Below are 24,936 nucleotides of genomic sequence, written 5' to 3' on the forward strand. Positions count from 1 at the left end.
TGAACTTTGTTGAGCAAGCCATCGTTTTTACATAAGGGAAATTTTTTATTTTCCCAAGACACACCTATCTCCTGCCGTGGTAGAATTTTCCCTTAGGAACTTCGTAATTGATTAACTGTTTTGAGAATTTGACTGACATGTTAAGTAAGAAAGAGAACGAAAGAGGAGGAGACACTTTGAATTGGGGGGTTTGGATACAGAGCAGGAAATAATGGTTAAGTTTTGATCTTGCCGATACTGAAGATGATTGAGTCAATTGGCTGTGTCTTATATTCACATTTGGGAGATCTTCCAGAGGCTTCTGCATGTGTGAGGAAAAGGAAGGAAAGTCATGGGCATCCACCGAACCATGGTTTTCTTTTTGTGTGGGGGGTGCTTTAATTAGACTTTCAACTGATTGAAATTTTACCACTTGATCGTGGAAGCATCTTGAATTTTATTGCCTTTTTGGGTGTGTTCATTGAGTTTTTTCTTAGCTTTTACATAGACGTGCACAACTTTTGTTTTACTGGAAGCTATCTGATTCTTTCAAAGGCAGTCATTTACGCTGTTCTGGTAATGATTTAATTTGGTAACTACAAACCACTAAGCATTTCAACATTAAACATTAAAGACCTTTAAGGCATTGTGCATGGAAGACTGTTAGATTGCCTATATCTGTGTTCCTTTTACAATTTATTCAACTATCACTGCTGGGTAATATTTTGCATTTTAATTGAAAAGGTAACACTTCACGTCATAGCATCAAATAGGATGGTATTACACAAGTAGTAAAGCTCACATGCAATTTTCACTGATAATGCTTTTATCAGCTCCTTATGCTCTAATTGCAAGTGATCCCGGGTTGTTTTGAGGCAGAGCTCTAAATTTTTAAACTTTAGGTCCATTTAGTCAGCTGGCCACAATTTCAGACTTATTGCTAGTTTTACATTCCATTTTAATCCTCTTAGGGGGAAAATGGTTTGTTTTACTTTGCAGTCTCTTATTGTCATCTTTTTTTTATTTATGACATAATAGCACATATGTGTACCCAATTCAACATATGGCCATTGCCAGCATTTCTCATAAAATGTTCTACACAGAATTCTTTGGTCAGATGTGTTCAGGACACTCTGTAATATCCATCCCACCTTGGTAGACCTTATCAGTGCATATTTTATACTAAGGTCTCCAACTTATTCTGCATAAAGAAACTCATTTAACTTGGTTTAACACAGCATTTCCCAAACTGACTTGCTGGGAAATGATAGTCATTCTTTGGCTGATTTTGAGTCTTACAGAGGTAGACTTGTGCCCTATAGCCCTGCAGTTATACTGAGTGACATTCCACATCCTCCACTTGATAGCCTACCTGGATTAATCCACATGGAAAAACCAACACCAGCAATGTGTAGCAAGTGGAATCAGATTCCCAGCTGAACATGTGAATGCCAGAGGAAATCAGAGTCACCCCAGTCTCTTTTCTCTGTTTGCGTTGCTGATTTCTTATGGTCATGTCTTCCTCTCCACGGGGTGGGGAGAGCAACCTGAAAGTGAAATGCTTGAGCAGCCAATAGAACACCTGGCCCAATGTAGAAAATTAACAGACAGATGTAAAGGTAGAGTATTTTATACACCGGGAATGATCTATGTGAATGTTCACAGGGAAAACAGTCAGAATAAGGAGTGTAATTCTCTCCTGGCTCTACATGCCTCCCTTTGATGGTGGCTTGGGAGATACTGGCCCCGAGGTGTGATTAGAGCTTTGGGATATCGTAGAGCAGCACAGCTGATGGGCAGAAGAGGAATCGTGGGGAGCCACTTCTAGGCTGTAGCTAGTAGAGGAAGAGGGAAGAAAATAAAAAAATATGGACAGCTGGATTTTATCTTTGTTTATTCAGATTTTCCCAGTTTTATATGTACCCATTTATATGTGTGTATTTAGTTCTACACAATTTTATCAGTGCAGTTTGTGTATCCACACCTCACTCAGGATCCCTCCCAGTGCCTTTTATAACCACACCCATATCTCTGCTCCCACCTTCCCTAAACACTGGCAACTACTAATCTATCCTCTATTTCTAAAATTTTGTAATTTTAAAATACTACGTAAATGGAATCATACAGCACGTAACCTTTCAGGATTGATTTTTTCACTCAGCATAATTCCCTGAAGATTCATCCAAGTTGTGGGGTGTATCAATAGTTCCTTGCTTTTTATTACTGAAGAGTATTTCATGATATGTATGTACCACTGTTTGTTTAACCATTCATCCATTGAAGGACACCTGGGTTGTTTCTGGTTCAGGGCTGTCTCAAATACAGCTGTGTAAACTTTTGTGTACAGATTTTTGTGTGAACATATGTTTTTATTTCCCTGGGATAAATGCCAAAGTGTGCAATTGCTGAGTCATATGGTAGTTGTGTGTTTAGTTTTATAAAAAATTGCCAAACTGTTTTCTAGAGTGGCTGTATCATTTTACATTCCCACCAGCAATGTATGCGTGATCCTGTTTCTCCGCATCCTTTCCGGGGTTTGGTGTTATCACTATTTTTTATTTTAGCCATTCTGATAGGTGTACTTCATTGTGGTTTTCATTTGTATTTCCTTTATGACTAATGATGTTGAACATTTTTCATGTCCTTATTTGCCATCCGTGTGTCCTTGTCAATGAAATGTCTGTTCATGTTTTTTGCCCATTTTCTGATGGGATACTTTTGTTTTTCACTACTGAGTTTTGAGAGGACTTATTCTAGATACTATTCCTTTACTGGATAAGTGGTCTGCTTGTATTTTTTCCCAGTCTGTAGCCTGTCTTTTCATCCTCTTCACATGGGCTTTCACAAGGCAAAAGTTTTTAATTTTCACCGGCTAAAAGTTTTTAATTTGGTGAAGTCCACTTTATTGTTGTCAAGTTCAAAAACTCTTCGCCTAACCCCAGATCCCAAAGATATTCTCCTATGTTTTTCTCTGAAAGTTCTGTACAATTTCTAGTTTTATGTTTTACATTGAAATTCATGATCCATTTTGATTTAATTTTTACATATAAGTGAGATTGAGGTCAAAGTTCATTTTTTTGCCCATGGTTGTCAGTTGCTCTGACACTATTTATTGAAAGGCTGTCCTTCTTCCATTGAATTGCTTTTGCACCTTTGTCAAAAATCAATTGAGCATATTTACATGAGTCTATTTGTGGGTTCTCTGTTTTCTTTCATTGATTTGTGTGTCTGTCCCTCTGCCAGTACCACACAGTTTTGATCATTGTAGCTATATAATAAGCCTTAATATTAGGTAGAGTGATTCTTCCCACTTTATTCTTCTCAGTCAAGATTATCTTAGCTATTCTAGGGCCTGTACTTATGCATTTAAATTTTAGAATAAGCTTGTTTGTGTCTTCAAAAAAAACCTTGCTGGGATTTTCATAGGAACTGCATTAAACCTACTATCAATTTGGGGAGAATTGACACTATGTTGAGTCTTCCAATCCATGAACATGGTGTATGTCTGCATTTATTTAGATTTTGATTCTTTTTTATCAATATCTTTTAATTTTCAGCATATAGATCCTTTGCATATTTTATTATCCATATACCTAAGTATTTTCTTTTCATTGAAAGGATTGTAAGTGGTTTTGTGTTTTTAACTTTGGTTTCTGCAAGTTCATTGTTAGTATCTAGAAACTGTATCCTGTGACCTATTGAACTCACTTTGTCCTGGGAGTTTGTTTTTGTTTTGTAGATTCCTTCTCATTTTCTATTTAGACAATCATATCATCTGCAAATAGGGGTAATTTTATTTCTTCCTTTCCAGACTGAATGCTTTTTATTTTTTCCTTTCGTTATTGCAGTGGTTAGAATTTCTAGTGTGATGTTGACTGCGAGTGGTGAAAATGAACATCTTTGTCATAGTCCTAATGTTGGGGGGAAACATTCAGTCTTTCACCATCAAATATGATGCTGGTTGTAGTTCTTGGTAGATGCTCTTTATTGTGTTGGTTTGTTTTCAAAGTCTGACTAATTCGAGGCTCCAGAATAATGTCAGAGTTTGCAAGAGTTGAAGAGGAGCCAAAAAGAAAAATCTGAGAAATTTCTACCCAATAATTTCTGGAATTACTTTTTATTTATTTTGACTCCTAAACAGGGCTTGTTCTAATACAGTTCTTGCCAAGATTGGATCATATGCAGCCTTGACTTGGATTTGGGTTACATATATAATCTGCTAAGATATTTCAGTAATCTGAAACTTTTTAGGTATTAATACTACTTTTATCTCTATAGTCCTTAGTGTTCAAAAAAAGGGGAGGAGGATCTTGCTATACCTCGAACATAACATATGTTCTTGTGGATCTATGTTTTCCTTTGTTGCTCCCTCTGTCTGAAAAGAATCCCCCCCCACACACACACCACCCTCTATTGCCCTGGCCAACTTCTGCTCTTTCAAAGCATGTTTTACATCTCAAGGTTAAGTTTCCTTCCTCTACATGCTTTCCACCATTAGAGCAAGGCCATTTAAAGTGCCGCTATTGGTCTCAAGTCTGTCTCTAACCAGACAGGGCTCTCCATGAAAGGAAGCCCCCAGTGACTAATACCTTCAGAACTAAGCCTACAAAGGCAGAAGTTCTGTAGGCTGTCAATAAATACTTGTTTAATACGTGACTGCTCCCTTTTCCATCCTTGGTACTAAATAGATATTTAACAGATTCTTTATCTCATTGACGCTTTCATATGTTCCAGAAAGTTTGAGATGTATTTTAATATACTTAATCTGGATTGAACTTGAACTTTATACATCTTAATGGGAAACTACAAAGTTATCTTTGGTGTGCATAAACTTCATCTAATGAGCTTGTTAAAAGTGCAGATCTAATTCTAACTCACTAGTTTTAAGTGATTCCCAGAGATCTGCATTTGTAATAAGAATCCTAGGTGATAATGATGCAGATGGTCCTGGACCACACTTTGAGTAACATAGCTAAGAACTCAGGAGATTCTGCTTTATAGGAAAAAAAAATCCATTGTAATTACAGTGCTTTGCCAGCAACAAAGCCCTGGAAAACACATCAATGCCACTACAGTTATTTTCTTTTCCTATCCCTGATGCATTTGCTCCATGAACTGGCCAGATCAGGTATCCCAAAATAGTATTCCTTGCCCTCGTATACTGTAAAGGCAGTATCAATGTGAATGTCTAGAGCGATGGACAAATCTGTGCCAGGCAGTATTAGTGCTTAGGCAAAAGAGATTTTTGCCTTTGGAGGAGAGAAGACGTTATTAGTTTCTGAGAACTGTTTGATCCTTTTTTGCATATTCTAGTTAAAATTAGTGATGAATAATTTCCATGCTGTGAAGTTATGTAACAGAACAAGGAATTGAGTAAGAAATCTGCAATGATGATACATACTTGGTTGTCAAAAAATAATTGTTTGAAATTATTTTTCCATGTGTAGGCTACGTTCTGATATGATGTACTTCCATTTAGTCATTGGGAAACATTGGATGGTACAATTTTGCAGTTCCAACTCAGTTACATTCACGAGCCTTGATGTTTTGATAATGTTGCATTTTAGTTACACATTTAAGATGATATAATGCTGTGTTATCATATCATTTTTGTAGGGTAACCTCTGGTTAAAATAAGACCATAAACATTATTTTTTCTTCTTTTATAGGCACATATATGTGAGTTTTGCTGAATTGCTTTACTCCATGCTAATAACCTAGCAATTTATTACTGTTTTTCAGTAACAATAAAATGAAGCACATAGACTTTCTTATTTCTCTCTGATGTACTGATTCATGGTGCTTAGGATATTCATATGTGTCTACAGTTTGCAGTTTTATCTATTTGAAGATAATTATTTTGATTTTTGCATTTTTCAAGGCAGAGTTAAAATTTTCCAAGTTGTGTTTTAAAATACCTACACTGCCTCATTTTGTATAGTCACCACATAGGCAATTTACATCAACCCTTAAGAGCTATGAAATGAGTATATTCCTTCACAAATTGACAGTGCAGTTGTTCTGATACAGAAAGCAACACCATTGAGTATATTACTGTGAAATTCAGAAGTATTTTTTTTTTAATCAGAGTTTAGAGAAACAGTAGATTTTTCTTCCCTTTTTCCCCATAGGCTTAAGCTTTGTTCAAAATGAAGCCAACAGAAATTTCTCCATTCTGTAGTTTAAAGCAGAGAGTATGAATCAGAATTTGCTGCCCTGGATTGTTATTGGAAGGAATTAATTTTTTTAAAAAATAACCACTGGTGATCAAAATACTATTTGCCTTGATTGCTTTATTAAACACTTGAAAAAATTCTTTAGGCAATTATAAAAACCATTTGTATTTTTTCAGAACTAAAAATAAAAGGGATCATGCCATTTAATTTACTGTTATCCTTTGAATTCGACCTAATTGGTTATTCCAGTCATACTTGTCTTCTACAGAACCTTTCAAGATGTGGGACAAACAGGACTTGTAACCAGAAACTGAATATTTTCAACTCTTTTTGTAAATAACAATAATTATAGGTAGAATAAAATTTATTTAGGCTATTTATGATAAAGTATTTTAGGAGAGAAATTCATGATAAGGTGAAGCTAAAAGTCTTCATGATTTGGTGAATCACTGTGGCAAATGTGGCTATCAGTTTATGTATATTTTTGGTTCCAGATATTTCATTTCTTCCTTTGAGTCATATTGTCTGGTTTTTTAATTCTAATACATGCTTTGCCTTTTTGGATAGCCCAGGCCTTTTTTGACACTATTACAGCAACATAGGATTAGTGGGTATATATTTTTATTGTATTTCTGAATTTCTAGAAGCCTTAATAAGGAAATCAAACTTCTACTGTTCCGTCTCAAAGGACATGCTCTTCTCCTGAGGTTCCTTAGAAGGGACTTTAAAAATTACCCTATAGAAGAAAGGAATGTCTTTGTGTGAACATTTTGATTTTATTGTCTTTTCTGAAATTCTGTTTTGTTTTGTTTTCAAATCAGATCTTGAAAATTTTAAAACCAAAATGAGAAGTACAGTGTCAGTGCGTGAAGGCCAGGGAGTTGTCCTGCTCTGCGGCCCCCCGCCACACTCCGGAGGTAGGAAGTGCTCTGTTTTTGCTTTTTATACTTATTGAATAAGTTTCAGGGCAAGACCCACAGCATATGTACTGTTATTGCTTCTGTAAATTACCCTGAGAAACTTGATAAACCAAGCATTGGATTCTGTGTGCTGAGTTGGAATATGAGAAACTCTACGAAAGATATTCCATCCAGAGAAGTTTATAAACATAATCTACTCATTCCAACAAGGAGGGTTCTAAAGGCAAGTGAGATCAAGTTCATTTCATTTACTTAATGCTGCTGAACAATGCTTTATCCTTACACCATTATCATTTGTTATTTAGTTTTAGACCATGACATACATTGGAATCTTTGTGGTTTCTTTCTCTCTCTCTCTCTCTCCCTCTCTCTCTGTCTCCCTCCCTCTCCCTCTCCCTCATACACACACACTTACACATGCTTATTAATATATGATGTTAGACCTCTTGATATATGTATAATATATAAATGAAAGTGATATGTGTGTATATTCATATCATTTTCATTGGGGTGTTGGAATTATAAATTTTATGCTACATTGGTATAAATTGAAATATTGCTAAAAATTCAGAAGCTTAACAAAACAGCTACCCAGAGTGAAGATGAACTTTAGCACATACGAAAATAATTTAATAAGCACTGCTCCCCAGTATGAGCCTGGAGTGCTGGTTTGATTTTCCTCTCATGCTCAGTATTGCAAACTCAGTCACTTGTGGGAGCAAAGAGGGCATTATTAATGTATAAATCACTGTTCTCAGAGAAACAAACATGTTCTGTTATTGAAAGGAAGAGAATTACTGAGAGATAAACAGGTTAGAGAGGATTTTTCTGACCAGAGGCAAAACTGAGAAGTCTTCCCATCATAGTGAAGCGTATTCAAATGAAAATATGCTGGACTTTATTTGTTCTGTGACATATAAACGCAAGCCCTTTTCCCTCAATGACTTGTCAATAAAACAGACATTTCCCATCTTGAGTATCTGATCACTCGAAATGTCTGAGCCAGCTGGAGACTGCAGATTTGAGTCTTGATTAGCAGGTATGATTGCATCGTGTTGACTGGTACGGGTTTAAATTGGGTTCCCCAGTCAACTTCAATAGTATATATTTTGCTTGAATCTTGAAGTTACAGAAGAACCTTAACTATGAAGGGAATCCTAGAGTCTCTTGATTGGAAATAAAAGTAACTGAGCTCAAACTGGCTTGAAGAAAATGGGAAGTTTGCTGGCTCACGTAACTGGGATGATCAAGTGGCTTCTAGTACAGCTGTATGGTTGACACAGAGATGTGCCGCCCAGAAGGACTCGCTACCTCGCTGTGGGTAGTGGGGTCAGCAAATGGCCTCTAGCTCTCAGCTCCTTCCTGATCTGCCTCGGCTGTGAAGAGCCAGTTGCTCACAGCCTCAGTCTTCCAGGGGCTGCCCACATCTGGTGACTGAACAAGGCAGGATGTAAAGGATCAGCCATTTCTGCCCAACACTGGACGATTCTGATGGGCAGTACTCTCTGCACAGCTTCCTGCCAGGGTGACCAAGGCTTTGTTGGACCATATCACAGTTTGACTTCTTTCTCTTCCTAATCCTGCTTCTGCCTCCTTGCTTTCACAGGTTTTGATCATTGATAAAAATCTTTTATCCCAAACTCTATCTCAGCATTTGTTCTGTGAGAACCCAATCTGCTGGACCCAAGGGTTCAACCAATTTCATAAAAAATTGGTCTTTCTTTGTATTTCTTGATTCTGCCTCCCTCCACATTGATTCCATTGTCACGTAGTCCCCTTGTGGTGGCAGAGATGGATCCTGGTAACTCAAAGCTCTTATGGTCCTTAATGCTAAAGATCTTGATGGACCAGACAACTTGTTGCTCAATGGCGCCTGATTTTAATTGGATCAACCTTGCTAATGAAATTATCCCTGCAGCAGAGGACCAGAGTCAGCTCCATCTACTGACAAGCACTGGGATGAAAAAGATGTAGTTTCCAAAAGAAAAGAAGGGTTTTGTTATGAGATAAAAGAGGAAGATATATTGGGGCCGGCCTGGTGGTGTAGCGGTTAAGTTCATGCACTCCGCTTTGGCGGCCCGGTGTTTGTAGGTTCGGATCCTGGGCGGGGACCAATGCACCACTCATCAAGCCATGCTGTGGCCATGTCCCATATACAAAACAGAGGGAGATGGACACAGATGTTAGCTCACGGCTAATCTTCCTCAGCAAAAAGAGGAAGACTGACAGAGGTTAGCTCAGGGCCAGTCTTCCTCATCAAAAAAAAAAGAGGGAGAAATATTAGATAGACATTAATAATGGCTAGAACTATACCTAGTAGAGAGATATAAAAATAATTGAAATTTATTTTATAAATCAACATAAAATAATAACTAGATAGTCCTATCTGCGATGAGTGTTGGGAATGTTGACCCAATTTAAGATTCTGACTGAGTGATTTATTTTGAGTGTTTTTATGGTTAGATATACTTGCTGATAACAAAGGAGGGACCTTTTAGTTGACTAGGCATACAGACAGTGAGAATGTCTTAATAAGCTGTTGGATGAAACATGTTCAAAAGATGAATCTTTTCTAATGTCATGAAATTAGAGAACTGTTGGCCAATCAGAGCTCTCCTAAGTAATGACATCCTGATTTACCTCTCCCTTTGGTGACTTCATATAGTTCTCTTTTCATTTTTAAAGCGCGCAAGTTGGGATAACTGTGGAAGTCAAGTAGGATCGTAGGTGAAGGAGGAAAGAAATCACCCCAGATATGGCACATTAGCCCTTAAGAACCTGGAGCATGGGTGGGAGAACAAATAACTGAACCAAAGCATACCTTCCTCAGTGCTAGATTGTGGAGTAAAATGATGAGGACCAGAGCATCAGATTTAGACACTGAAAACATGATTCGCATTGATCCAAGTCTACCTAACGCTGAGATAATCACAATTTACATCCACTGTCCTGATGCGTTGGCTTGTGAGCTCCTGGAGGAGAGAGCCTGTTTCAGTGTTTGCTCTGCACACAAGTGCACAGCACAAGGTTGATTTCTAACAGGCAGTCACTAAGTATTGGTTGAACAAATAAACACATTCATGAAATGAATAAAGGAATCCTTTTTTAGATTTGGCCAGTTATAAATGCTTTTTGAGAATTCACTGGAAACTTTGTTTCTAGAGGTATAAGCATTTAACAACCAATATGCCCTGGGTGCCAAGCAGACTGTACAGGCTCTGAAAGATCAAAGTGAACTCTGACCACAGCACCCGGTATCAGCCCTGGTTGATCCCTCGTTAACTTAGGGACTTTTAATTCAGTGGAGCACGTGAGGCTGGTCACAGTGCAGCTGAAGCCATTACTCCCGAGTTTATCAGTTCATGTGATACATGGTGCTCATGGCCCACGCTGTGATCCATTTGGTCCTCTTCCCGCAAATCCCACAGTCCCTGCAGGACATGCACTTGCCCTTCCCCATCTTCACCACTGGGTATGACTTTTATTCACTTCTTCACATTTCTTTGTTTCTACTTGGTCCCTTCTCAGTAGTCATAAATGTTTAATTCTATTGTTATTTTCTGATTACTGAAGACACCATCATATTTTATTCATCCATCATATTCCCTAACAGAGTAACAGCATAATGGAGTAGACAAAAGGCAGAATAATAAAATAATAATAGTCATCTCTGTTTATTGAGTGCTGCTTAGATGATAAACAGTGTGCTGGGTCTTTGTGGACATCATCTGCTAGGAGACTCTTTTGATTAAAAGTATGGAGAGGAATTGGATGAGTGACAATCTAAGGTAGAGTCTGGAAGCTCAGTCCCAGAGATGCCAAGAGGCTGAGCGCTCAGCCAGCTAATACCTGAGTGCCTTGAGCCCGCACTTCTTGCTGTAAAGGACAGATGAGGCAAGACACAAAGAAACATCGGTTGCTGTGAGTCATGCACCCTTGAAACCTTGGCGGATGTGATGAGCCCCACGCAGCTGTGTCTGTCCCTCACTGCTTTCTGCCTTCTCCTTGCAGGGGGAACATTCAGGCGTCTATAGGGTCCTGCACTAGAAAGGCATTTTTCATTTGCTGATTGGGAGGTTGTGAAATTGGGACTAACACCAAAGGTGTTGGGTGTGGGTTTTCGTTTTGTTTTCCTGTAGCCAGCAACATGACCTGTAAGAACTGTTGCACGGCTATTTATTAAGGTTGCATTTGCTGTTCTTACCTTTCTTTTGGTTTGTTTCCTGGGTTCTAGTTCTTCTATTATTAGCCCGTAGTAAAATTGTGTCAAAATCTCTTCTCTGGGTGAAATAAATTTTTAGCTATCTTATGTTTATTTGGGATAAAAATCAGAAATGTTCTTCTCAAATAGACTAGGATGATATACATGGAAAGAGCCAAAATAAGGGTCCTGAAGTATGGAAACTGCATATATTATTCATACTCCCTTAATTCATCTGTGCAGATAATTTATAGGAAAGTAGCAGCACCCTGGGGCTGCTTTGCTTAAGAGGAGTTGCCATTTATTTGATGCCATAAGAAGGAAAAATTGTTTCATGGTGGGTGACAATTAGGAATATATATAGGGACTAGGAGTTCCTATAACTTCTAAGCAACACAGGTTACTGTCCTTTGAGAGGCGTTGTATCTGCCACTCATTCTGTGACATTTTCTGTCACTTCCTGTTCATCGTGTTCTCTGCAGAACAATCTAGTCCCTCTCCAAGGTGAGAGGAATTAGTATCCCCTTGGAAGTTAGTTGGAAAACTAACAACTGACAAGCCAAAAATAAGCTACTGGATATGGATTATCTGTAGCTTAATTATTATTATAGTAATCAATAGTGTGAAAAGCTGGGAATTAGTGTAATTACCACACAGTTGCTGATGTCACTACAAAATCATTAGAAATTCAAATGTACAAGAAAAATTACTCTAATATAAATAAAGTTACAAGACTAGTCTATGCGCACTTCATGATAATTACTAATTAGACAGGAATTCATAGGTGAGTCAAGTTATTGCATACACACGTTAATAAAGAATTGATTTCTGTCCAAAGTTGGCTAATGAAATTTGTCCAGAGTAGAGAATAGGCTTCAGTCTGTCCCAGTGTTTAATCAGTAAACGGCTTCGGTCTCTGATCCGGCTTCCCTTGTCTGCGCTTGGTGCCTATTCTTGAAATGACAGCCCTGGACACTGTCATCCTCTGACAACAACATGGCCTTTGGGATGTGAAAAGGAGAATGTGAGATGCCGAACAGCAGGTAGTGGAGGCTGAAGTGACTTTATGCTAAAAATTGTTTTGTAAATCCTGGTGTGACAGAGGCGAGAACTGTTAGCAACATAACCAGATGGCATGGGATTTACACCCCCTGTGTCGACATCTTTATTTTATTTTCTTTCCCCAGGATGGATAGACCAAAAAACAAAAGTCATCTCAGGTAGCTTAGATGGGGGAACCTGAAGAAAAGATGCCAAGTAGGAATTTTCTGGAAAGACTTTTCCAGTTGCTAGACCCTTCATCAAGGTGACTAGACATATTACTTAGTGGTTTTGGATGTGATCTGAATCAAAACATTAATTTCCCCAAATAACTTAATCTGTAATCTTAACACCATCTTGTCTTAGGCACTCATTTTTCCTTGAATTACACTTCTCTACTGTTCATGTTTGTAATTTAGTCAAACTTAGAACAGTAACAAAACTTTGAAGTAAAGAATACATAAAATGTTCATGCACAGAATATGCTTTCTGGCTCCCATCATATTTGCATCACTGGTCACTGTGTAAAATGTTCCTCTGAGAACCCAGTGGTTTCTCTTTCCCTAAATCTGAAAGTTGTATCATAGCTTGCATTTATCCCATCACAAATTGTGAAATCAAGAGAAAGCAGATGATTGGTGGGTTATTGAGGAATTAGAATCTGCACCATAGAATATTGCTCCTAATTTATTGCTTCTAACCTTGGGAGCCAGGGGTAGGTAAACAGGTCATGGGAAAGAGTTAGAGAATCTATCTGTAGACTGAATGAATAATATATCACAATTGCAAAACTATTTTTTGAATATATGTGAGTGCTGATGTGACTATTGACATTTACAGGAGTCCAAAATATTAACAAATTCATAGTAGCATTCAGACAAGTATGTTCTGAATCAGTTGACACATAAACCTCAGCTGCTATTTTAAGGATAACGGCAAAATGTTTTGGTCTCTAAAGGGAATATCTGTTGCAGTGAATAGTCTTATTTGCCGAACATCCATTTTTTCCGTTGGAAATGGAGATGAAAAATCCTGAGTTTCTCCAAAGTACTTGAATGTGGAAACTGTGAATTAAAAATATTCATTGAGTCTGCCTTCCTTCCTCTCTTTTTTCTTTCGTCCATCCATCCACTTTATTCATTCATTGACTTATTCATGCATCCATCAAATATAAGTTGATGTGTGGTTGTTTTATGTCTTATAATGCTATTTTATTATGATAAATATGGCCCTTTACTGAAATAAGCTTAGTATTAGATAGAGAGAAAACTGAGAGCATTGGGGCTGGCCCCGTGGCTTAGCGGTTAAGTGGGTGCGCTCCGCTGCTGGCGGCCCGGGTTCGGATCCCGGGCGCGCCCCGTCGCACCGCTTCTCCGGCCATGATGAGGCTGCTTCCCACATACAGCAACTAGAAGGATGTGCAACTATGACATACAACTATATACTGGGGCTTTGGGGGAAAAAAGGAGGAGGATTAGCAATAGATGTTAGCTCAGAGCCGGTCTTCCTCAGCAAAAAGAGGAGGATTGGCATGGATGTTAGCTCAAGGCTGATCTTCCTCACACACACACAAAAAAAATACTGAGAGCATTGCTGGTAATCGTAGTAGGAATGTATTCAAATCAATATTTGTTGAACCTCACCCCAAACTGCTCACCAATGAAAGGCGCTGAGACTAGTATGCAGGAAAGAGAAAGATAAATACGAATTCCTCTGTCCTCTGGGGCTTCTGGGCCCACAGGAAGTGAGAAAGGTGGGTTTGCTGGTGACTAGTTAGCCCTGTAATGACAATAATAGGTGCCTTTATTCAGCCAGACACTGTGTTTATTGCTCGTAACAGGGCTTCAAGGAAGGGAGAGTTATTCCCATTCTACACTGACAAGCTAAGGCTCAGAGGAGTTAGGTGATTTCTCCAAAGCCACACAGCAATAGATTTGGGCTTCACATCTAGATCTATTGCTTGTGGAAGGAGAATTTCCTATGCTTACAAAAATCATAGGCTTCAATTTTTTGATTTACACATTTTCTGCATTCTAGGATAATACTCTTCAAACCCTTTTGATAGATGCACTGATATAATTAAAAGATATAATTAAAACATTTAAGCTCCACCACCCGCTCCACACACACACATGCACACACTCAGACATACTTATGAGGTGTCGTGGGTACAAGCCAGCATCTCAGGGCTAGATTGCTTGAGTTCCAGTTCTAACTCTGACATTACTACAAACTTTGGGCAAGTTGCCTAACCTCCAGATTTCTGTTTTTTATCTGTAAAAAGGGAATAATCACAGAACTTATCCTTATAGCGTGGTTGTGAGGATTTAAGAAGGTAGTACAGGTGAATTGCTTGAAATCTCTGATTTATTTATATAGGTAAAAAATATACTATAGTCCTAATGTTTCCTATATGAAAAAATATAAAAATTTATAATTTTATTTATTTATTTATTTATTTTTTCCCCCAAAGCCCCAGTAGATAGTTGTATGTCATAGCTGCACATCCTTCTAACTGCTGCATGTGGGACGCGGCCTCAGCATGGCCGGAGAAGCGGCGCGTCGGTGTGCTCCCGGGATCCGAACCCAGGCCGCCAGCAGCGGAGCACGTGCACTTAACCACCAAGCCATGGGGCCGGCCCTAAAAATTTAAAATATCTAAATAAAATCAAATCTATAAAGAGTGTTTATTATATTTTCTTCCTGTACCCCAAGGGATTGTCTTGCCTGGAATATTTGTACCCCACTTTGGAAAACTTAGTTCTAGAAAATGTTTGGGTTTTCCTTCTGGTTGGATTGTGTGTGGTTCAGGATGAAAGACTTGACTGTGTCTTGTTTAACAACACAGTTATACTTAGAGATAGAGGCATAGGGATGCCTTTGAGATGCCTGTCCTGTACAAGCCTTAAAGACTGCCTCTCCCCCCTGGGAATTCCTCGCATGGCTTCCACAGGCTGGACCCACAGCTAGCATGTTCCAGCAGGCCTCAGCTGATTGGCCCAGAGGAATAAATCTAACACAAGCTGGGCCGATCAGATGCCCTCTTCTGGAAATTTGGTATTTGACCTGATGTGCTACAATTTTGAATTTGGGAGTTTGAGGCAGACCCTTTCTGTCATGTAGATTAGGCAGCCAAGAAAGCTGATGCACCTGGGCAAAGATGCAGCCCTACAGAGACTAAAACAGAGACCAGGGCAGAGCGTAAAGACCAAGGGCTGCCTGGCTGTAGGTCTCCAGCCCTCCTCCCGTGGCAGCTCCTTTCTTTCCCCTGGGGGCCATGCAACAGCCCTAGTATGTGGATATGTATCGCATCCCTTTTCTTACTTAAGCTGGCTGGTGAGTTTCTGTTTCTCACAGCCAAAGGCTCATAGCGAATGCAAAGGGCATTACTGTTATGGCAACACCAGTGTATGGGGGGAGGCGGGCCGGGGGGCAGGTAATGAAACTGATGCAAGGAGAATAGGAAATTTAATATAAAAAATAAACAAACAGCAGTTACATGTTTCAACAAGTGTCCTTGGGTTTTTCCAGCATCCTTTTATGATTGAAGTCAGTACTGAATACATCACCAATAGCTGTGGAAGGGGGCAGCGTCATGGAAGACAGTTGGAAGAAACTGTGTATTCATTACCACTTGTATTTTCCGTCTATGAGTGAGTTTCCCCAAATTTCAGGGAAGCCACTGACCATTCCTCATCTATTTTATCACAGCTGCGTGGCTTCACACTTTCCCTTCCCATTCCATTCTCAGCTCCCCTAAATGGTCTGCCATGGTACAATGAGAAAGTCATTTTCTCCCACTCTAAAGACCGTCAAGTTCTCCTCACTCTGATTCTATCCACCCACAGACAGAAGTCAGAAGGAGCCTTAAGCCTATCAAAAAAATGACATGTGTAAGCTGAAAGTTTAAATCCACTGTTACAGAGAGAGTGCTTCGACAAGAACTTACTTAAAAAATGCAGAGCTCTGACTGATATTTTCTGTTAAAAATTAGATTGTTAATTTAGTGCGAATCAAGGACGGTAAATGCTTTGTTTCTGAACATCCCAAGCAGAAATTGAGGATGATCATTAGTTGGTGCTTTTTGTCAGAAAAAACTCCATAGTAGCACTAGGTGAGACCTAAGAATTGATCTGTGCACTAGCAAGAGGGAGAGCTAAATGTTAGTTGCTTTGCCATAAAAATGCATTTATACATACTTAGTGTTTTAATTAAGATTACGCATAACTATAACTACTACATACACATAACTACTATAACAAAGAAAGCTGAAAATATATTGGCTCAAACTGAACTGTATTTCTTGCTCAGATAAAGTCCAAGTCAAGTGTTTTTGATCGTAGGTTTCTGGCTTCATCCATTTATGCCCCTTCATTTCAATATCTAAAATCCATGGTCACTGCTTCTGTCTCCATCAAGCTGGCAGAGAGAAAAGGGCAAGAGAAGCTGCCTGGGTGGTTTTTATGGAACGGGTCTGGATGGCACATGTCACCTATGTGCACATTCTGTTGACTGGTCCCCAGTCACATGGCCATACCAAGAACAAAGGAGTTGAGAAAATGTAGTCCACTCTGTGCCAAGGAGAAGTGAGAATAGATTGGGAGTATAGCTAGCCAGTATCTGCCACACTTATGTAGACCTGTGCTTTTGAAAATAAGCACATTAGGACCAGAGACATAGAAGATACAGTCCTGTCTGTAGAGCAGTGTTTTGCCAACTATAGGGGCTGCACAAGCAGCTCGTTTGGAGGGCTTGTTTAAAATGTAGATTCCACGATCTCACTCTCAGAGATGCTGACCCCTTAGTGTGGGTCTTTCCTGGGATTCTGCACTCTTTGTAAATGACCCAGGAGATTTTTGGTTCAGATGGTCCCTGAGCCACACTTTGAGGCATACTATCTTTAAGTCATACAAATTTAAGTATTTTAAAGAAATGTTTCGAGGAATAGAGAAGTGTCATTTATGATGGAGCAAGTGCACGAGTTGAAGTATTTCAATGACTGAATTTTATTAAATAGGACATTTTGAACTCTAAAGGGGAAGTAGAATTCTTGGCTTATATAGAACATTGATATTCATTTATTTATAAGCTAGGCAGTTCCTATCTCAGCTGAATTTTTTCTTCATTGACATTAACTGCCTTAGAAAGCGTGGTTGCTGGTGTGCCTAGGTGTGTAACTGACTATTCCCTGGCTTTCTTCCACCCTCCCAGGTGGGGAGTAGCTGGTGGGTACCCAGCAGTCAGCTGTGCTTCTTGATGGTCACAGGAACTGCGTACCACTCCTAACATTGGTTAAGATTGCATAGCTTTTGATCCTTATAGGCCCCGCTTGGCATCTCACCCCTGAGTAGTTTGATTTGTTTATTGTTGTTGTTATATGTCTGTGTGTATGTGTGTGCGTGTGTTTTGTCTCAAAGGCGTGTGTCTGTCTAGAGGAATGCCCAGATTGGTCTTGTAGGGAGAGAGTTTCAAAACTGATCACTTTTTCTTTTAGGCTTGGCTCTTATTTAAAACCTGTCTTTCCCTATTAAATTTAGCAAAGTGGACTTCGAAATGACAACACGATTTAAAACTAGGAAATTGTGAAATGAATCATGTACGAAGTTTTTAGTAAGATTGCAAGAATCAGTTTCTAAACTTATTCACAGAAACATCACAGTGATCGCCTTTGCATATTGTCACAGGTCTGCAGGGGCCTGCCAAGTGATTCAAATGGATGAACAGGGCCAGGCTATGAGGCTTAGGCAATTTTTTTTCCAGTGAGAAAGCTACATCTCTTAACAGCATCATTTATTTGCATTTTTAAAATCATAGAAAATACAGTTCTTATTTGAGTTCATTAAATTTTTTGTCATATATATTTTCCATTTGCTGGTGACAGTTCTTATCATGGCTTTTTTCCTAATGTCCTCTTAAGTTAAATTCATTAGACATAGATACACTTTGCCTATTAAACACATAGAGATATTTTTCACTATTTATGTGAAATTTGTTCTGTATCAGTCAGCTTTTACTAGGTTCTGTTGCAGTAACAAACAACTCTAAAGTCTCAGTGGCTTGTAATAATGAAGGTTTATTTCCTATTCATGCAGGCTCTAGGCTGTGGGTTGGCTGCAGCTGTATCCCACGTGACTTCTTTATTTTGAGAAAAAGCAGCCTCTATCTGGGATATGTCATTCTAATGGCAGAAAGAAAAGAAAATTGTCAGAGCTCTTCAGTCTGTGTACAAGTGATATATACATCATTTCTGCTCTTATTCTATTTTCCAAAGCAAGTCTTATGGCCAATGCTGATCAAAAGGGCCAGAAAGTGTCCTGTCACAAAGAGGAGCAACAAATAAGTCCTAATAATAATATAATTGACCATATGCTCTCTGATTTTTTACTTTAGCTATTTGGCCTTTGTAGTTTGTCTTTCAATTTCCCCACATTTGATACAGCTCTAGATAGAATAACTAGTTTATGTTATTCTAACTCTACCAACAAGAAAACATAAGAACAGCAATATATCATGATGAAAAATGGCATCAACTCAGGATGGGAGAGACTGTGGTCAATTGAAGAGAACATTCTCTATCCAAAGGGTTCACATGCTACCTAGTTCCAGCTGATTAGTGCCATGGAGAAAGTAGATCTTTGGATTTTTTAATAACAGCTAGAAACTATATGTCGGCAAAATGTTCCAAAATGTTTTAAACAGTGTGGGTCAAACAATACATGGTTTGAGGGTGCCTTCAGCTTGTAGGCTACAGTGGGAAGTTTCTTCCTCAAGGACATTCAATTAATGCTAATTAAAAAAAAAGAATAAGCCTCATTCACTCAACAATCTGCGGGAATACAAACCTGTGAGACAGTTAAGGGTACGGTTTATGGCCTTTAAAAATTCACTTTTATTAGTTTCAGGAGTACATAAAAATAATTCCAAACAAGACTAATTAAAACAGCTAATTATGGGCTCTTGGAAGCCTATAGTATGTGAAAGTAGCGTGTCAATCCTTCTGTAAATTGTTTTCCAAACTTTCCTGAAGTAATTAAGTGTTCTCTCTTTCTAGGCTAGTTTACATCATTACTTTTGTCAACTTAAAAAGCAAATCCTCCTGTTATTTCATCTCAAAATGACTTTATTCAGGAATAGCCAAGAGAATTGCAGTTTGGGATGTGCATGCTATGGTGAACCATAGGCAAATCCAGAAAACAAAGGAGGGGAGCTGCTTTTATAGAGAAAAAGGGAGAGTAGGGGGGCACTGCTGTAAAAGAAAATCCATTGGAAGAAGGTAATGGTTTAGGGCAACAATGGCTTCTCATTGGCCGAGCTGTGGCATTTCTCATTGGCTGGGCTGTTGCCGGCTGGGGAGAGAAATCTTCCTTCAGTAGTAAAGTAGCTTTACTTCCTGTCCAAGGTGCAAGTGTTCATCTATTCCTGTTTGGTGTAATTGATGTGTGATAGAGCGTGAGAGCTCCCGTTACAGACTTTCCTGACACCAGTTTAGTTAAGGTTTCTTTTATTAATTTCCACACTTTCTTAGCAAATGCATTATGCTCCCAAAGTGGGGATAAATCAATCAACTAAACACAATGAAGTCATCTAATGCTGAGATTTTAGTATGCATAAGTACAAATTCTGTAATTTTTGAGATTGAATTTGATTTTGTCTGGAAAGAGGTGAATTTGGAAGATCAGTGATAGATGTCAGCTAAAGGCCAGTTCTGGTGAGGAAGAAGCATTTTCCCAAGAGTAAATACAATAACTTAGCAGAAACAGCTAATTCTTCTATTGTAGCTATAAGGAAATCATTTGTTGTTCCTAATGTAAATTTTTATGTAAATCTAGGATTTCCATAATTTAAGGATTGTTTTTCTCATTTTTCTAACGTACTTTTAATGTTTTCAGTGGCATTGTTATATTTGGAAGTATTATGCATTGTGCAACCCATTGCTGTTTCTGCTTTTAATTTCCCATTTAATTTTTTTTGCATGTGAGGAAGATGAGCCCTGAGCTAACATCTGTTGCCAATCCTCCTCTTTTTGCTGAGGAGGGACACCCCCACAGCATGCCTTGACAAAAGGTGCATCAGTCCTCACCCGGGATTTGAACCAGCGAACCCCAGGCCGCCAAAGCGGAGCGCGAGAACTTAACCGCTATGCCACCGGGCCAGCTACCCCATCTGCTTTTTATACAACATCCCACATACTCGCTGTACTGCCTTTTATTGATCACCTTCCACAGATGAGGAATCTTACTATGCACTGCCTCCCTGACAAGACCATCTGATTAATGGGTTGATACGTTAAAAACAATTGGTAAAGGTAAATTCTGTGTTCCCACCATAGGGTCCTTATTTTCTCTTGTGGTTTTATACTTTTATCAGCATGTGTTATCCTCAGAGACCATTTGTGTGACATTGACCAGCATTTTCCACAGTGTGTTCTTTTGGAACAGTAACAGGCATCATGCAAAAGTATGAAGCAGGTAAAAAAAAATTGCTTTTTCAACAATGCTAGGAAAAGCAAAAGAAAGCATCGTTCTTTTATTTCTCAGAGCTTTTAATAGGACAATATTAATTTTACATAAGCTAGAGGAGGACTGTAGTATGCAGCTTTTCCCAAACTTACTTGGCAAGAGAACCCTTTGTTTATGCAGCATCTTGCAGGACCAGATATTCTGAGGAGCACACTTAGGAATGCTCACCTAGCTTGAGGATCGTGCACATCAGTAATTTTCAAATATCCTCTGCAAGTGCTCTAAGGGTTTGTGAAAATACTTAAGGTTTGTGAAAGTACTGACCTCTAATTTCCCCAACTTCCTCTTCAAATAGAACAATTCTGTTTTTACTGATTTTAAATGTTATAGTTCCATATGAATATTCTGTAAAGATAGGATTCTCTATTGACAAATTATAAAGAAGGAGGAAGGAAGGGAGAGAGGGAGGGAGGAGGGGAGAGAGGAATACAGGGAGTGCATATCTTATTTTATCAGTGAGCACGTGGAGTCCGTTGCCTGTACTGTTCAGATTCATCTTGCCTGTAGAATTCTTGATACGTTAGGGGGTGGGTTCTTCATTATATCATTATGAAATCTGGGGGAGAAAAATAAGGAATGCTTTGACTAGTTAATGTACTTCTGGCATTTTGTAAATTCAATTAATTATGTGTGGATCACATTGCATCTGTTATAGTAATAACAACAGACTGGTGTTTTCTGGTGGGGAAACTAGTCCATCAATCACCCATAATCATTGATCTTAAGATAAGGGGACCCATTCTGTCTGGCTTACAGTGACCATAGTGTGTTTTCAACACTACTGCCAAAACATATTGTATTCCACAAATCTCTTAAGAAGGCCTATTCTGTTTCCACTTGAGATATGAAATGACATCTGAAGTGGTGATATATGTAGACTTAAAGCAATCTTTTTCAATCATTATAACCTTTAAGCACCACTAACATCCCTCAGGATTCTTTGACCTTTTCTCTCTGTATTATGCTTTTTGACAGCTCAGAGAGAGAAGTGGTATACCTGACATCTGGTATAAACATGAAATGTTAATTCTTGGCACGTAGTTAATATTGCCAACCACTTACAGACACTCATGTGATCTATTTTGTTTTTCCCATGGTTATAATGCGACGTTTGTATGAGTTTTCCTACTCCAGTGCTAAAAGTTAAAAGTGAAAGTTATTTTTTGGTTTTCCCTATCTGTGGATCTGAGTCTTGGATTCATCACCATAGATTAGCTTAGAGGTGGAGAATTAACAGTCCTTCACCACACGATGAGAGGATTTTGTTCTCTACAGTAACAGAGTACAGAATAAGGGGAGTTAAAGGACTATTAGAGCGAGATACAGACACATAAGGAGAATTGTAACATCCAGAAGGGGAAATTAAGACGTTTTTAATCTTTCTATTAGTGAAGTAGAATAGAAGCAAAATTTCGTATCTCCAATGGGCATTGGAATGTATTAAAGCATCCATGACTTCTTTCTGATTCTTAGTGAAGTATACTGGAGGTATGAATTCCAAGCTAAGAGGCATTAGTAAGAATCCTCAATTAAACTGAAAGAAATGCTGGTTTGCTAAAACCAAGTCATTATGATCAGAACATCGTAATACACTGAAGGAATTCTCCAGGAAGTAAAAGGAGTGGATGAAATCCAAAACTCAATGGATATCCAGATATCTGCAAGTTGAGAGAAATTGAAAACAAGCCAAAAATTGACTTCCTAGTCAAAGGAAACAAGCATTAAACAGCCTGGAAATTTAGTTAGAAGTATTATGTAGAGAAAATTTAGAACCAAAAATGTGAGAATGTTCTACTCAAAGAATAGTATCTGTGTATATTTCTATTTGTCTACTTCCAGGTGTTATGCACATGATTAGGGACAGATTCCTTGAATCAATTTTAATAGGAATTGGGACAATTAGCAATTGTTTTATTAGGACTGTGATAAGACATCCTGATGGGGACATAACATACAACCCTTATATATATGCAAACTTCTTGATAAATTTGTGTCATGGAAAACTGCTTCTTCTAAGCTGTGTGTAGTGTGTTTGCATTAGAACTGAAAAAATATAATACAGTTGGAATTGAAAAAATATAGTAGAGTAGATAATTGTATAGATACTCATACTCTATCTTAGTCCTACTAGAATACTAATAAGACTTAGGAAAACAACCTTCAAATGGTCTCTCTGGAACAATGAGGAGATTTCATTAGAAGACAAAAGGAGAAATGAATTCTATGAAAATTCTTTTGGAAACATAGGATGCAAGAGCCTCCATTGCAGGATAATTGCCCTGAGGAAGGGAAAGGAATCCTTTAACAAAGCTGTATATAAGATTCCACTTGGAAAATGGAGATCATTTTCCAGAGAATTCTAAGTCGATTTACGAAGGTATGGCACCATCGGTGCCAAGAATTGGGGGGTGGAGTTTGAATGCATATGTTTGAGAATGGTTTCAGCAATCTGGCCCCGTTTGGAAGTGCATCAAGAGAGATTCAAATTGCAAGTCAGTTTCAGGCCTCGGTTATGTCCCCTCCAAGGACAGGGCCAACTTCCAAATCCACATGCAGTTGAAAGAATTAAAACATGCACTGCCTCCTGAGCACGCCCTATACTTGCCCTTCTTATTTCTACGATACCTTGTAAAAACCAACCACTGTTACTGTGCTAGGGACATAATCCAGGGATAAGATTTACTCAAAGCAAACCTTTTATTAAAGGCCTACAACATTATGTTCTGGAGAATTTTGTTTCCCTTTCCTTAAACACTAGTTGGGTCAGATTTTCAAAAGCACATCAGAAAAATTCCTCGTCCTAAATCCCGGGATTTATGTAACACAAAGTTGCAAGACCAGTGGGAAATTAATTTCCTTTGAAGCACATTAGCTTGAAGTTTGCTGCCTCCCACAGTGGAGCAGAATTTGTTCAAGGATTGTTGATGACCGCATAAGGCCCTTCCTACCCCAAGTTATAAGCTAACTGCAGGAAGCCAATGATTGCCTGGGCCAATCTGGCTAAATTGGAAAATATCAGGTCAAAGAAAGGTTAACTAGAGACTTATCATGTTGCTCACAACCAACCGCCATTGGAGAATCTGTTGTGTATATATCTATATATGGCCTCTATGATATGTTTCCTATTCCAAGCAGAGAGAAAATATGATTCCTTTAAATGTCCACAAGGTATTATATCTTATCAAAATGAGATATCTTTGAATACATGCAATGTGATGTTATATTTTACTATCAAGTATTTATTTACTAGTATTTTCCAAACTTGCTATTTAAGAAGCTTCTATGGGGACAAAAAATTTGGGATCTTCTGCTAAGAACGTTTGGCATGCTGTATTTTACCCACACCTTTGTATTTTCTCACTTGTGGTTCTCCTTCTACCCACAGAATATATATATTCTTCAGTTCATTGCTTTTCAAAAGATTCACATTGCTTTATCTTGGGCATTACATAGAAAAATATAACATTACATAGAAAAATATAAGTTAATACTTAAATTTACAGTAGAGTTCAACATTTGATTCCAAGGGAGAATGAAGGACCTTTTCAATTCTGCCACATCATTCTATGAATCCTCAGGTCTGAGAACATGCTACTTAACAGCAAAACTTTTATTTCTTTGTATAGTTTTCAAGACAAAGTGTAAAAACAAAGTGGAGTTGTCATTTTACCCCTGAAAAGAATTAATAAGTACTTGTTCACTGCTGAAATTCTCCTATATATCTTTTCATTATTGCTTTCTTCCTCTGGCAGAAACAAAATAATTACTAGCAATGAGAAATAATGTAGCTGTTATATTTTAGCTCTTATTTCCTTTGAGCATGCACATGTGTGCACACGTAGTTTCTTTTCCTTTTGGCAAAATTATAGATTTGCCAAGGAAGAAAACTGTCTGGATGAAGAAAAATAGCACACATGGAGAAAGGAGGTATTTATTGGCATATGCTCTCTGCTGCATATAGTTAAACTAAGGAACATATAAAAAGTAAGATTTCGAAATGAACCCAAGCCTTTCTCTTGAAGATAGTTTCAAAAATATAGTTCATGGTGTTTTTTTTTTCAGGTGATAAAAGCAGTGATGCTTATTATAGAACATTTAGA

The 24,936-nt window shown here is 38.3% G+C and overlaps 1 protein-coding gene across 5 annotated transcripts in view; it reads left to right on the forward strand.

Annotated features, from left to right (window-relative positions):
• The window catches only part of LOC131419011 (contactin-3), a 279,521-nt gene that overhangs the window by 124,444 nt on the left and 130,141 nt on the right, over positions 1 to 24,936 (forward strand). For 4 of the 5 annotated variants that reach the window (XM_058563677.1, XM_058563641.1, XM_058563649.1 and 1 more), the window contains exon 5: positions 6,977 to 7,072. In XM_058563677.1, the coding sequence (XP_058419660.1) occupies positions 6,977 to 7,072 (96 nt within the window). Of the gene's footprint in view, positions 1 to 1,548; positions 1,599 to 6,976; positions 7,073 to 24,936 lie in introns of those variants that run through there. The other variant, XM_058563668.1, reaches the window with a different exon arrangement.

This window comes from Diceros bicornis, chromosome 2 (assembly GCF_020826845.1).
Source record: "Diceros bicornis minor isolate mBicDic1 chromosome 2, mDicBic1.mat.cur, whole genome shotgun sequence".
Taxonomy (NCBI): domain Eukaryota; kingdom Metazoa; phylum Chordata; class Mammalia; order Perissodactyla; family Rhinocerotidae; genus Diceros; species Diceros bicornis.